This window comes from Entelurus aequoreus, linkage group LG07 (genome assembly GCF_033978785.1).
Source record: "Entelurus aequoreus isolate RoL-2023_Sb linkage group LG07, RoL_Eaeq_v1.1, whole genome shotgun sequence".
NCBI classification, from domain to species: domain Eukaryota; kingdom Metazoa; phylum Chordata; class Actinopteri; order Syngnathiformes; family Syngnathidae; genus Entelurus; species Entelurus aequoreus.
This window is the reverse complement of record NC_084737.1, coordinates 6,689,665-6,704,142: the sequence shown is the minus strand read 5'-3', so window position 1 is coordinate 6,704,142 and position 14,478 is coordinate 6,689,665. Positions and strand designations below refer to the sequence as shown.

Genomic DNA, 14,478 nt, shown 5'->3' with positions numbered 1-14,478 from the left:
TACAGTTAAAATGAACTATCTGTGATGGTCACAGTTGGACCCTGTAACAGATTATTTCTATTCACATTACAATAAATACTGGTTAGCTTCTTTTTACACTTGTGTGACAGTTAATAACGTTCAAATCTTTTAGGATGACCACGGTTTTCACTTCTGTCATTTCTAAGAAGGAATATGAAATTTGGGAAAAATAATATTTGAAAGGGGCTAACTTGTTTTTACACTTGCATGACAGGCAATAATACTAAAATGCGACTTAAAACATTGCACGCACACTTAATAGAGCTTTTATGACAGCCATAGTTTGATCCTGAAACAGATTATTTCTAGTTTCATTATTAAAAACTGGTTAGCTTCTTTTCACACTTTTATGACAGTTAATAATGATAAATTATGACTTAAAACAATACTTTTATTCTTAAAAGACATTGAAGCAGAAATGTTTTAAGTGTTTGATTGTTTTCACATTTAATTATTAACACTGGTGAACTTACTTTTACTCTATGACGGTGAAGAATGTAACTTAAAACATTGTCTGTACACTTAATGAAGCGTTATGATGGCCACAGTTTGACCCTGGAGCTGGTTATTCATATGTAAAATACTATCAAAACTGATTTAACTTCTTTTTACACTTTTATGACAGTAAATAATGATAAAATGGTATTTAAACATTGCTTGTACATGTAAAACTTGTTTTGATTTGATGTCCCAATCACTTTAATGTAATTATTAACTAATAATGATACATTATGAGTTAAACAATACTTGTATACTTAAATTTTGTTTGCTTCAATGTCTTTTAAGTGTTTGATTATTTTCACATGTCATTATTAACACTGGTGAACTTACTTTTACTCTATGACAGTGAAGAATGTAACTTAAAACATTGCCTGTACACTTAATGAAGTGTTTATGATGGCCACAGTTTGACCCTGGAGCTGATTATTTATATTTAAATCAGTATCAAAACTGGTAAGCTTCTTTTTACACTTTTATGACAGTAAACAATGATTCAAACATTGCTTGTACATGTAAAACTTGTTTTGATTTGATGCCCCTGTCACTTTAATGTCATTATTAACACTGGTGAACTTACTTTTACTCTATGACGGTGAAGAATGTAACTTAAAATATTGCCTGTACACTTAATGAAGTGTTTATGATGGCCACAGTTTGACCCTGGAACTGATTATTTATATTTAAATAAGTATCAAAACTGGTAAGCTTCTTTTTACACTTTTATGACAGTAAACAATGATTTAAACATTGCTTGTACATGTAAAACTTGTTTTGATTTGATGTCTCTGTCACTTTAATGTCATTATTAACACTGGTGAACTTACTTTTACTCTATGACAGTGAAGAATGTAACTTAAAACATTGCCTGTACACTTAATGAAGCGTTTATGTCACCCTGGAACTGATTATTCATATTTAAATTAGTATCAAAAACTGGTTTAGCTTCTTTTTACACTTTTATGACAGTAAACAATGATAAACTATGATTTAAACATTGCTTGTACATGTAAAACTTCTTTTGATTTGATGCCCCTGTCACTTTAATGCCATTATTAACACTGGTGAACTTACTTTTACTCTATGACGGTGAAGAATGTAACTTAAAACATTGCCTGTACACTTAATGAAGCGTTTATGATGGCCACAGTTTGACCCTGGAACTGATTATTCATATTTAATTTAATATCAAAACTGGTTTAGCTTATTTTTACACTTTTATGACAGTAAACCATGATTAACTATGATTTAAACATTGCTTGTACATGTAAAACTTGTTTTGATTTGATGCCCCTGTCACTTTAATGTCATTATTAACACTAATTAACTTACTTTTACTCTATGACAGTAAAAAATGTAACTTAAAACATTGCCTGTACACTTAATGAAGCGTTTATGATGGCCACAGTTTGACCCTGGAACTGATTATTCATATCTAAATCAGTATCAAAACTGGTTTAGCTTCTTTTTACACTTTTATGACAGTAAACAATGATAAAATGGTATTTAAACATTGCTTGTACATGTAAAACTAGTTTTGTTTTGATGTCCCAATCACTTTAATGTAATTATTAACTAATAATGATACATTATGATTTAAACAATACTTGAATACTTAAAACATTTTTGCTTCAATGTCTTTTAAGTGTTTGATTATGTTCACATGTAATTTGACCCTGGAACTGATTATTCATATTTAAATTAGTATCAAAACTGGTTTAGCTTCTTTTTATACTTTTATGACAGAAAACAATGATAAAATATGATTTAAACATGGCTTGTACATGTAAAACTTGTTTTGATTTGATGCCCCTGTCACTTTAATGTCATTATTAACACTGGTGAACTTACTTTTACTCTATGACAGTGAAGAATGTAACTTAAAACATTGCCTGTACACTTAATGAAGCGTTTATGTCACCCTGGAACTGATTATTCATATTTAAATTAGTATCAAAACTGGTTCAGCTTCTTTTTACACTTTTATGACAGTAAACAATGATAAACTATGATTTAAACATTGCTTGTACATGTAAAACTTGTTTTGATTTGATGTCTCTGTCACTTTAATGTCATTATTAACACTGGTGAACTTACTTTTACTCTATGACAGTGAAGAATGTAACTTAAAACATTGCCTGTACACTTAATGAATCGTTTGATGGCTACAGTTTGAACCTGGAATTGATTATTCATATTTAAATTACTATCAAAACTGATTTAACTTCGTTTTACACTTTTATGACAGTAAACAATGATGAACTATGATTTAAACATTGCTTGTACATGTAAAACTTGTTTTGATTTGATGTCCCAATCACTTTAATGTCATTATCAACTAATAATGATAAATTATGATTTAAACAAAACATTTTTGCTTCAATGTCTTTTAAGTGTTTGATTATTTTCACATGTAATTATTAACACTGGTGAACTTACTTTTACTCTATGACGGTGAAGAATGTAACTTAAAACATTGCCTGTACACTTAATGAAGCGTTTATGATGGCCACAGTTTGACCCTGGAACTGATTATTCATATTTAAATTAGTATCAAAACTGGTTTAGCTTCTTTTTACACTTTTATGACAGAAAACAATGATAAAATATGATTTAAACATTGCTTGTACATGTAAAACTTGTTTTGATTTGATGCCCCTGTCACTTTAATGTAATTATTAACACTGGTGAACTTACTTTTACTCTATGACAGTGAAGAATGTAACTTAAAACATTGCCTGTACACTTAATGAAGCGTTTATGATGGCCACAGTTTGACCCTGGAACTGATTATTTATATCTAAATCAGTATCAAAACTGGTTAGCTTCTTTTTACACTTTTATGACAGTAAACAATGATAAAATGGTATTTAAACATTGCTTGTACATGTAAAACTAGTTTTGTTTTGATGTCCCAATCCCTTTAATGTAATTATTAACTAATAATGATACATTATGAGTTAAACAATACTTGTATACTTACATTTTTTTTGCTTCAATGTCTTTTAAGTGTTTGATTATTTTCACATGTAATTATTAACACTGGTGAACTTACTTTTACTCTATGACAGTGAAGAATGTAACTTAAAATATTGCCTGTACACTTAATGAAGCGTTTATGATGGCCACAGTTTGACCCTGGAGCTGATTATTTATATTTATATCAGTATCAAAACTGGTAAGCTTTTTTTTTTACACTTTTATGACAGAAAACAATGATAAAATATGATTTAAACATGGCTTGTACATGTAAAACTTGTTTTGATTTGATGCCCCTGTCACTTTAATGTCATTATTAACACTGGTGAACTTACTTTTACTCTATGACAGAGAAGAATGTAACTTAAAACATTGCCTGTACACTTAATGAAGCGTTTATGATGGCCACAGTTTGACCCTGGAACTGATTATTCATATTTAAATTAGTATCAAAACTGGTTTAGCTTCTTTTTACACTTTTATGACAGAAAACAATGATAAAATATGATTTAAACATGGCTTGTACATGTAAAACTTGTTTTGATTTGATGCCCCTGTCACTTTAATGTCATTATTAACACTAATTAACTTACTTTTACTCTATGACAGAGAAGAATGTAACTGGAAGCATTGCCTGTACACTTAATGAAGCGTTTATGATGGCCACAGTTTGACCCTGGAACTGGTCATTCATTATTTTTGTTCAAAGTACCAACAAATGAAAGATCAAACTGACTGAATGAACCTCACAGATATCTACTTATCTACCCCCAGAATGGACCTCAGAGGATGTGATTCATGCAAGTCCCCATTTATTATTTCCTTGGTTGCATGAAGTTTAATCAAGAAAATTAGCGCAAGGACGCCAGAGGAATGTTTTGTCTATGTTTGGTCTATAAGTGGCAGCAGCGACCCCCTTGCCTCTTACAATCCCAGCAGCTTTGACTGATAGTATAGTACTGGACCCAATTACAATTTGGACATTATAGGACTTCCTGTCCAGGCTCAGGGCTAATCCCTGCACCTCAGCGCCTTTTTTTCCTTTTTTAAACAAGTCATTTCCCCGGCCACGTCTGGATGAATGACCAGCAGATGTTTACCATTTCTCTCCGAGGTCCTTAAAAAGATCATGTCAGCAGGAACGCGCTGGTTCTGCAAAGAAAGGCAGAAAGAAAAACATCACTTCCTGGTCCGTGCTCTTCAAAATGTTTGTCTTATTGCCGTGCATGTGGCACATTAGTGACAGTCATTTGCAAAAAAAAAATAACAAGACCTCCTATGGCTGCTTTGACTCCTCCAAAAGAGAACAACAATGCGGTTCTTCCGGGTTGCGATTCCAGAAAGCTCCTCACAATCGCGTGTGACCTTTCCTTCGGCCAGCGCTTCAGAGAGACGCCGTGACGTGGAAACTGAAGACAGGAGCGCTCTTCTCGTATTTCACGCGCAAAGACCTCAGCGGGAGACTTCCAAAATTGACGCCAACTTTGATACGCGCAGTAAAGTTTTTTGGGTTTTTTTAAACGTATAAAAGGCCATTCTTCCCAATCAGTGCCATTTGTGTCCCCACGAAACATAACATATAAATAATACAAAATTAGATTTTTTTACCAAGAAAAGTGTCCTGCATAGTGATTTGCATTCATATTTAACATATTAATTTATACAGTACAGGCCAAAAGTTTGGACACACTTTCTCATTCAATGGGTTTTCTTTATTTTCATGACTATTTACATTGTAGATTGTCACATCAAAACTATGAATGAACACATGTGGAGTTATGTACTTAACAAAAGAAAAAGTGAAATAACTGAAAACATGTTTTAATATTCTAGTTTCTTCAAAATAGCCACCCTTTGCTCTGATTACTGCTTTGCACACTCTTGGCATTCTCTCCATGAGCTTCAGGCACACCTGTGAAGTGAAAACCATTTCAGGAGACTACCTCTTGAAGCTCATGGAGAGAATGCCAAGAGTGTGCAAAGCAGTAATCAGAGCAAAGGGTGGCTATTTTGAAGAAACTAGAATAGAAAACATCCATCCATCCATTTCCTACCGCACATGTTTTCAGTTATTTCACCTTTTTTTGTTAAGGACATAACTCCACATGTGTTCATTCATAGTTTTGATGTGACAATCTACAATGTAAATAGTCATGAAAATAAAGAAAACGCATTGAATTAAACTTTTGGCCTGTACTGTAAGTACGTACATACATTCATACATACATACACACATATACATACATACACATATACACATACATACATACACATATACACATACACATATGTATACATATATACATACATACACATATATACATACTTACATACACATATATATACACATACACAAATATATACATATACATACATACATATATATAGAACCTTTATTTAACCAGATAAGAAAAATATATATATACACATACATATACATACATACATACATACATATATATATATACATACATAAATATATATATATATATATATATACACACATATATACATACATATATATACGCATATATATATATATATACATACATATATACACCTATATACATACACATATATGTATACATATATACATACACATACACTACCGTTCAAAAGTTTGGGGTCACATTGAAATGTCCTTATTTTTGAAGGAAAAGCACTGTACTTTTCAATGAAGATAACTTTAAACTAGTCTTAACTTTAAAGAAATACACTCTATACATTGCTAATGTGGTAAATGACTATTCTAGCTGCAATTGTCTGGTTTTTGGTGCAATATCTACATAGGTGTATAGAGGCCCATTTCCAGCAACTATCACTCCAGTGTTCTAATGGTACAATGTGTTTGCTCATTGGCTCAGAAGGCTAATTGATGATTAGAAAACCCTTGTGCAATCATGTTCACACATCTGAAAACAGTTTAGCTCGTTACAGAAGCTACAAAACTGACCTGCCTTTGAGCAGATTGAGTTTCTGGAGCATCACATTTGTGGGGTCAATTAAACGCTCAAAATGGCCAGAAAAAGAGAACTTTCATCTGAAACTCGACAGTCTATTTTTGTTCTTAGAAATGAAGGCTATTCCACAAAATTGTTTGGGTGACCCCAAACTTTTGAACGGTAGTGTATATATATACTGTATATATACAGTATATATATAGTATATACACACACACATACATACATACATACATACACACACACACACACACACACACACACATACATACATATACACATATATACATGCACACACACATATATACATACATACATGCACACACACATATATATATATATATATATACATATATATATATATATATATATATATATATATATATATATATATATATATATATATATATATATATATATATATATATACACACACATATATATATATATATATATATATATATATATATATATATATATATATATATATATATATATATATATATATATATATATATATATATATACACACATATATATATATATTCACATATATACATACACACACATATATATATATATATACACACACATATACAAACACACATAGAAATATACACATTTACACGTACACACTCATACTAATGAACAAAGGCCCTCGCTCTCTGGTAACCAAACATCGCAGGAACTGATCACAGCCAATCAGGTAACAGTATCACCTATCAAGTTTCGTTGTGCCATCTTGTTGTCCTGCGGTTGATTCTTTGCATGGATTGAGAAGAGAAACTAAAAACGAGTGCTTCAGAGAGCCAAGAATTTGTGGATAAAACAGGAAAAGTCGCCTCGACAGTATAACAGTTTTAGGATTTTTTTTCAAACGGACCGTGGTCAGACCAAGGCGCTCCTAATCAGTAATACCACACCACCTTTGCCACGCTCACCCCTGAAATAGTTCTTCTCAGGTTTCTCTATGTTTACATTATGACACTTTGCACTATTTTGTTAGACTTTATTAAGCATTTCTGACATATTCCTTATTTTTGCACCTTCATTTTAAGAGGTTATTGTTAAATGTTCAATGTAATTTTTGTTTACATTGATTGTTTTCCATGCTTGTGTTGACATCTGCGTCCCTTTCTGCTTTGATCGCTGAGGGGATTACAATCAGAGGAAAGTTATATCTTAAATAAAAATATTTACATTAATAAATAATATTTATTTTCGATAAGACATAAGAAATAATTATCGAGAATTATCAATAATTATTGAGATTGACCAATACAAAACACTTGTATCGTGATACGGTTTTAGCTGTGTCGACCAGCTCTAATGTGTTTTTTTATTTCAATCATAAAGGTCAAACAAAAACGATCAATATCACATAAAGAAAACAAACATGGAAAAAAAGGAGCAGAAAGAAGTAAAACGTATAATATCTGCCCCCCAAATGAATTGGTATTCGGTAGTACAGGCGTAATATGATCAGTACAGAATTCGATACTCATCCCTAGTTACTACATCATTTTTAGTTGTTGAATCTTTGTAATATTTATGTCAACATGCTAAAAAATACCACACTAGGGGTTGTACGGTATAGTACCACGATACTAATGAATCATATTCGGTACTATATTGCCTCTAAAAAGTGAATGTAAACAAATGCCATGGGTGCCTGACATCCACTGTTAAGATACCAAGTACAATAGCGTATCTAGTCAATACTACTATGATTACATTGATATTTTTTATCATCACAAAATCTTTTTTCCTTTTTCATATTATGTTTATAAACTCAGGAAATACGTCCCTGGACACATGAGGACTTTGAATATGACCAATGTATGATACTGTAACTACTTGGTATCGGACCGATACCAAAATTTGTGGTATTATTCAAAACTAATGTCAAGTATCAAACAGAAGAATAAGTGATTATTACATTTTAGCAGAAGTGTAGATAGAACATGTTAAAAGAAAATAAGCAGATAGTAACAGTAAATAAACAAGTAGATTAATAATACATTTTCTTACAGCTTGTCCTTTATAATGTTGACAAAATAATATAATGGAAAATGACACAATATGTTACTGCATACGTCAGCAGACTAATTAGGAGCCTTTGTTTGTTTACTTACTACTAAAAGACAAGTTGTCTAGTATGTTCACTATTTTGAGGACAAAATTGTTCTTCAATTGCAACAATAAACATATGATTAATGTACCCTGGGATTTTTTGTTAAAATAAAGCAATTTTTTGTGGTCCCCTTTTTATTTAGAAAAGTATCGAAATACATTTTGTTACCGGTATCTGCACCAAAATATTGGTATCGGGACAACCAGTGTTGCCCATAAACTGCCAAGATACCTGTGGCGGTGGGGGCGTGGCTATGGGCGTGGTCACCATGACATCATCGAGTAATTTGCATAATGTACTACAATGATATGATTTTCTCTAAAAAAGGCTCAAAAAATGTATACTTACTAATTAATAATAACAGTTTTGTTTTAAACGTCCATCCATCCATTTTACAATATAATTACAACACTTTATGTACATATTTATATACAGATTTGAACAATAAGTTATTCACTGAAATATATTTATTAATTGTGGTTCTTACAAAAAATATATCTTATAAAATATAAAAGCTAAAATGTCTCTTAAAGCTCTGCCCCTTTAATTAGTGCATACTAAATAATTTAACTTTAGCCTACTACTACAACCATATTATTTACCAGCAACATAAAGTGAAACAGAGGCAGAGGTGTCCTGCCACAGTCAGTAACAAATAAACAGAAAAGAGTAGTGGTCAAATACAAATAAGGCAACAAGAGAAGTATCCTACACTTCTCTTTTGTAAAGTAAATCTGAACAGCCTATATGGGCATCTACATCAACTATATGATTTGCATGAGAAGCTGGACAGGACAAAAAACAAAACAAAAAAATGTTGTTTTTTTTAAAAATTTGTGGCGGACGTAATTCTTTCGTGGCGGGCCGCCACAAATAAATGAATGTGTGGGAAACACGGCTTATTCTTTTAATCCCGTTACTCAAATGAGTCATTATAGCCATAGGAATCTTGTAAGAAAAATGCCTGCGATGGGTCAACCAACACATATTGAATAGAAGATGAACATGTGCATTATCAGATTTAGAGTGGAAAAAGCCAGAAATTGAAGTTTATTTAGCAAACGGAAAGGGGTTATCATTTTTCCTGTAAATGAAGACTAATAATAAATCAAACAAACCTTTTCTACAATGATAAGATCCCCCACTTGGATATTGCTGCTTTTCACCTTCATTGTGCCTGGGAAAAAAACAACATAAAAAGCTTGTTTAGCAAACAATTCAAGCTGAAAAGTCAACTGGCAGCTGCTTTCCTGCATGCTCCAGCGCTCGCCTCCACTAAAGTTTGTGAGTGGGGGGCAGTCATTTTCCATGCATATCTGAAGGAATGCTGGGGGAGCTCAGGCCTTTTTCTCTCATTCCATTTGGAATTAACAGGCAAATTTGTTTGGAGGAGATCACTGACCCCTGACCCCCTGCCGTGACCTCTGGCCAATGCATATGCAAGACATTAAAGCACATATTATATCGCCATCCATGGGGCGGGGAGGGGGGGGTGCGTTCATGGGATTTCACATTTCTGCTTTGTCCGGCTGCGTGCAAGGAAGGGCATTCTATGCAATAAAAGATGATCATTAAAATTAGAAAGAGGGCTTGAAGGCGATATGTCACGCACATTTTGCTGGACGGCGTGTGCGGGGGTGCCGCTGCGGTGGAGGCGGGCGGTCGTCGCGTTTACGGCTCCAACAGGCTGCCACATCAAAGCGGCTAAGTGATGGAAACCACAAGAAGTTCCCTGCCTTTTTATTTTTTTATTGCCGCTCGCCACTTTATACCGCGCCCTTGTATACGCCGGCTTTTACGTCTCTCTGCTTTGAATTACACAGCGTTTGCCTCGGCCCCAATCAGCTTTCACAGGGCCAGTGCAGTCTCACTAAACTGAAATCTAAGTAAGATTAAATATCTTAAATAAGGGTGATATTTGCTTATTTTCTGTCTGATAAGATCATTCTTCTCACTAAGCAGATTTTATCTTATGGAGTGTTTTCTTGTTTTAAGGGTTTTGGTCCTAAATGATCTCAGTAAGATATTACAGCTTGTAGCTGACATTTGATGACCTATATTGAGTGAAACATGCTTAAAACTAGAATATCAACTGTTGCAAAGCTGTGTCATCAACACTCACAAGTAGGGATGTCCGATAATGGCTTTTTTGCCGATATTCCGATATTGTCCAACTCTTAATTACCGATACCGATATATACAGTCGTGGAATTAACACATTATTATGCCTAATTTGGACAACCAGGTATGGTGAAGATGAGGTCCTTTTTAAAAAAAATAATAAAATAAAATAAGATAAATAAATTAAAAATATTTTCTTGAATAAAAAAGAAAGTAAAACAATATAAAAACAGTTACATAGAAACTAGTAATGAATGAAAATGAGTAAAATTAACTGTTAAAGGTTAGTACTATTAGTGGACCAGCAGCACGCACAATCATGTGTGCTTACGGACTGTATCCCTTGAAGACTGTATTGATATATAATGTAGGAACCAGAATATTAATAACAGAAAGAAACAACCCTTTTGTGTGAATGAGTGTGAATGGGGGAGGGAGGTTTTTTGGGTTGGTGCACTAATTGTAAGTGTATCTTGTGTTTTTTATGTTGATTTAATTAAAAAAAACAAAAAATAAAATAAAAATTTAAAAAACGATACCGATAATTAAAAAAAACGAGACCGATAATTTTCGATATTACATTTTAAAGCATTTATCGTCCATCTCTACTCGCAAGTATAAAACTACTTTTTTAAAGTACCATATTTTTCGGATTATAAGTCGCTCCGGAGTATAAGTCGCACCGGCCGAAAATGCATAATAAAGAAGGAAAAAAACATATATACACTACCGTTCAAAAGTTTGGGGTCACCCAAACAATTTTGTGGAATAGCCTTCATTTCTAAGAACAAGAATAGACTGTCGAGTTTCAGATGAAAGTTCTCTTTTTCTGGCCATTTTGAGCGTTTAATTGACCCCACAAATGTGATGCTCCAGAAACTCAATCTGCTCAAAGGAAGGTCAGTTTTGTAGCTTCTGTAAGGAGCTAAACTGTTTTCAGATGTGTGAACCTGATTGCACAAGGGTTTTCTAATCATCAATTACCCTTCTGAGCCAATGAGCAAACACATTGTACCATTAGAACACTGGAGTGATAGTTGCTGGAAATGGGCCTCTATACACCTATGTAGATATTGCACCAAAAACCAGACATTTGCAGCTAGAATAGTCATTTACCACATTAGCAATGTATAGAGTGTATTTCTTTAAAGTTAAGACTAGTTTAAAGTTATCTTCATTGAAAAGTACAGTGCTTTTCCTTCAAAAATAAGGACATTTCAATGTGACCCCAAACTTTTGAACGGTAGTGTATGTGTATGTATATATGTATACATATATGTGTATGTATATAGGTGTATATATGTATGTATATATATATATATATGCGTATATATATGTATGTATATATGTGTGTATATCAATGTGACCCCAAACTTTTGAACTGTAGTGTAAGTCGCACTGGAGTATAAGTCGCATTTTTGGGGGAAATGTATTTGATAAAAGCCAACACCAAGAATAGACATTTGAAAGGCAATTTAAAATAAATAAAGAATAGTGAACAACAGGCTGAATAAGTGTACGTTATATGAGGCATAAATAACCAACTGAGAACGTGCCTGGTATGTTAACGTAACATATTATGGTAAGAGTCATTCAAATAACTATAACATATAGAACATGCTATACGTTTACCAAACAATTTGTCACTCCTAATCACTAAATCCCATGAAATCTTATATGTCTAGTCTCTTACGTCAATGAGATAAATAATATTATTTGATATTTTACGCTAATGTGTTAATAATTTCACACATAAGTCGCTCCTGAGTATAAGTCGCACCCCCGGCCAAACTATGAAAAAAACTGTGACTTATAGCCCCGCTGGATGCATTAAACAATGTAACAAAGTTTTCCAAAATAAGAGAACAACTTCAACTCAAGTTATGGCAAAAAGTGCCAACATGGCACTGCCATATTTCTTATTTAAGTCACAAAGTGCATTGTTTTTTTTAACATGCCTCAAAACAGCAGCTTGGAATTTGGGACATGCTCTCCCTGAGAGAGCATGAGGAGGTTGAGGTGGTGGGGGTAGGAGGTAGGGGGTAGCAGGGGGTGTATATTGTAGCGTCCCGGAAGAGTTAGTGCTGCAAGGGGTTCTGGGTATTTGTTCTGTTGTGTTTATGTTGTGTTACGGTGCGGATGTTCTCCCGAAATGTGTTTGTCATTCTTGTTTGGTGTGGGTTCACAGTGTGGCGTATATTTGTAACAGTGTTAAAGTTGTTTATACGGTCACCCTCAGTGTGACCTGTATGGCTGTTGACCAAGTATGCATTGCGTTCACTTGTGTGTGTGTGAAAAGCCGTAGATATTATGTGACTGGGCCGGCACGCAAAGGCAGTGCCTTTAAGGTTTATTGGCGCTCTGTACTTCTCCCTACGTCCGTGTACACAGCAGCGTTTTAAAAAGACATAAATTTAACTTTTTGAAACCGATTCCGATAATTTCCGATATTACATTTTAAAGCATTTATCGGCCGATAATATCGGACTGCCGATATTATCGGACATCCCTACTCACAAGTATAAAACTGCTTTTTTTAAAGTAATCATTTCTTATTTCAAGCATGAAAAAAAAAAAATCACGACTTTGACACAATTTTGTCTCATAATTAAAACGGATGGACTTTGCTGTTTTATTTTCAATGAAACAATAGAAAATACGTACTCATATAGTAGTACAGTTGGCACAGTACAGCAAACAGACAGTTAATATTTAAACATTTAACATTTCAAACAATTTTGAACAGAAATAGTTCATGCACATTCAGATAAATTCTTCAAAATTACAATAAAAAAATGTTGGCCGGGGGCCGGGCTGTATATATGCGCACTAATTGACTGAAAGAGCACGCACTTGGCGCGATGATGTCATGTTATCCATGGAAAAATGCATTTTTAGACAATATGATTTGCCTGAGCGGCTAGGAGACCCCGAGAGTAACAAGCGGTTGCCTTGTTGCCTTTCCATTAAGAACAATAAATTAGTTTTTAGTATAAGTTCGCTGGTTTCAAGAAATATAATATCATTATGTCAAGATAATGGCACTAGCATTTACTTCATTTAAGAATATTTTTCAACACATTGAGCAAAAAGGTATCTTTTTTTTTTTCTACCAAGAAAATTGCACTTGTTACTAGTGAGAATATACTTATATTAAGCTATTTTTGGGTTCATTGAAGTTAGCTAATTTTAATTTTCTTGTTCTATTGGCAGATAATTTTGCTTCGTTCAAATAAAATACCCCTCATTTTTATATATTTTTTTCTTGTTTTTGAACACTGACTTTTTGCAGTGCAGGAAACCGTGGCTCAGGCGGCAACATGGACGCCAACGTGAGGAACGTCGTTACGCAAGCCGCGTAAGAGGTTGTCGGGCAACCATCTCCTTGAATCACTCTCCCCATTTTGACTTTACACTTAAAATCTTCCTTTCTGACGAGGCACCTTTCACTACGGATATGTTTTAGAGATTGAAATAGCACTTTCAGTAGTTATAGGCATAATAATAGATGATGGATTAGGTCGGGGGTCAGCAACCCCCCGGCTCTTTGGTGCCGCCCTAGTACCTCCCTGCTTGATACTCAGCATCAGGCGGGCCGGTTCTACAATCGGAATAAAACTGGACTCACTGGTGACGGTGGCAGAGAAGAGGACTGTGGAAAAACTAGTGAGCATCCTGGATGATGCCAGTCACCCTCTGCATACCGTTGTCAGTAGCCAGAGGAGCCTGTTCAGTGCTAGACTGCTTCATCCCAAGTGCAGGACT

At 33.8% G+C, this 14,478-nt stretch overlaps 1 protein-coding gene across 1 annotated transcript in view; it reads right to left on the bottom strand.

Annotated features, from left to right (window-relative positions):
- Positions 1-14,478, bottom strand: part of LOC133653331 (probable phospholipid-transporting ATPase IIA) — a 130,372-nt gene that overhangs the window by 94,957 nt on the left and 20,937 nt on the right. The window contains exons 5-6 of the mRNA XM_062052499.1: positions 9,711-9,769; positions 4,599-4,650 (exon numbers count right to left, since the gene is read on the bottom strand). Of these exons, the coding sequence (XP_061908483.1) occupies positions 4,599-4,650; positions 9,711-9,769 (111 nt within the window). The remainder of the gene's footprint in view (positions 1-4,598; positions 4,651-9,710; positions 9,770-14,478) is intronic.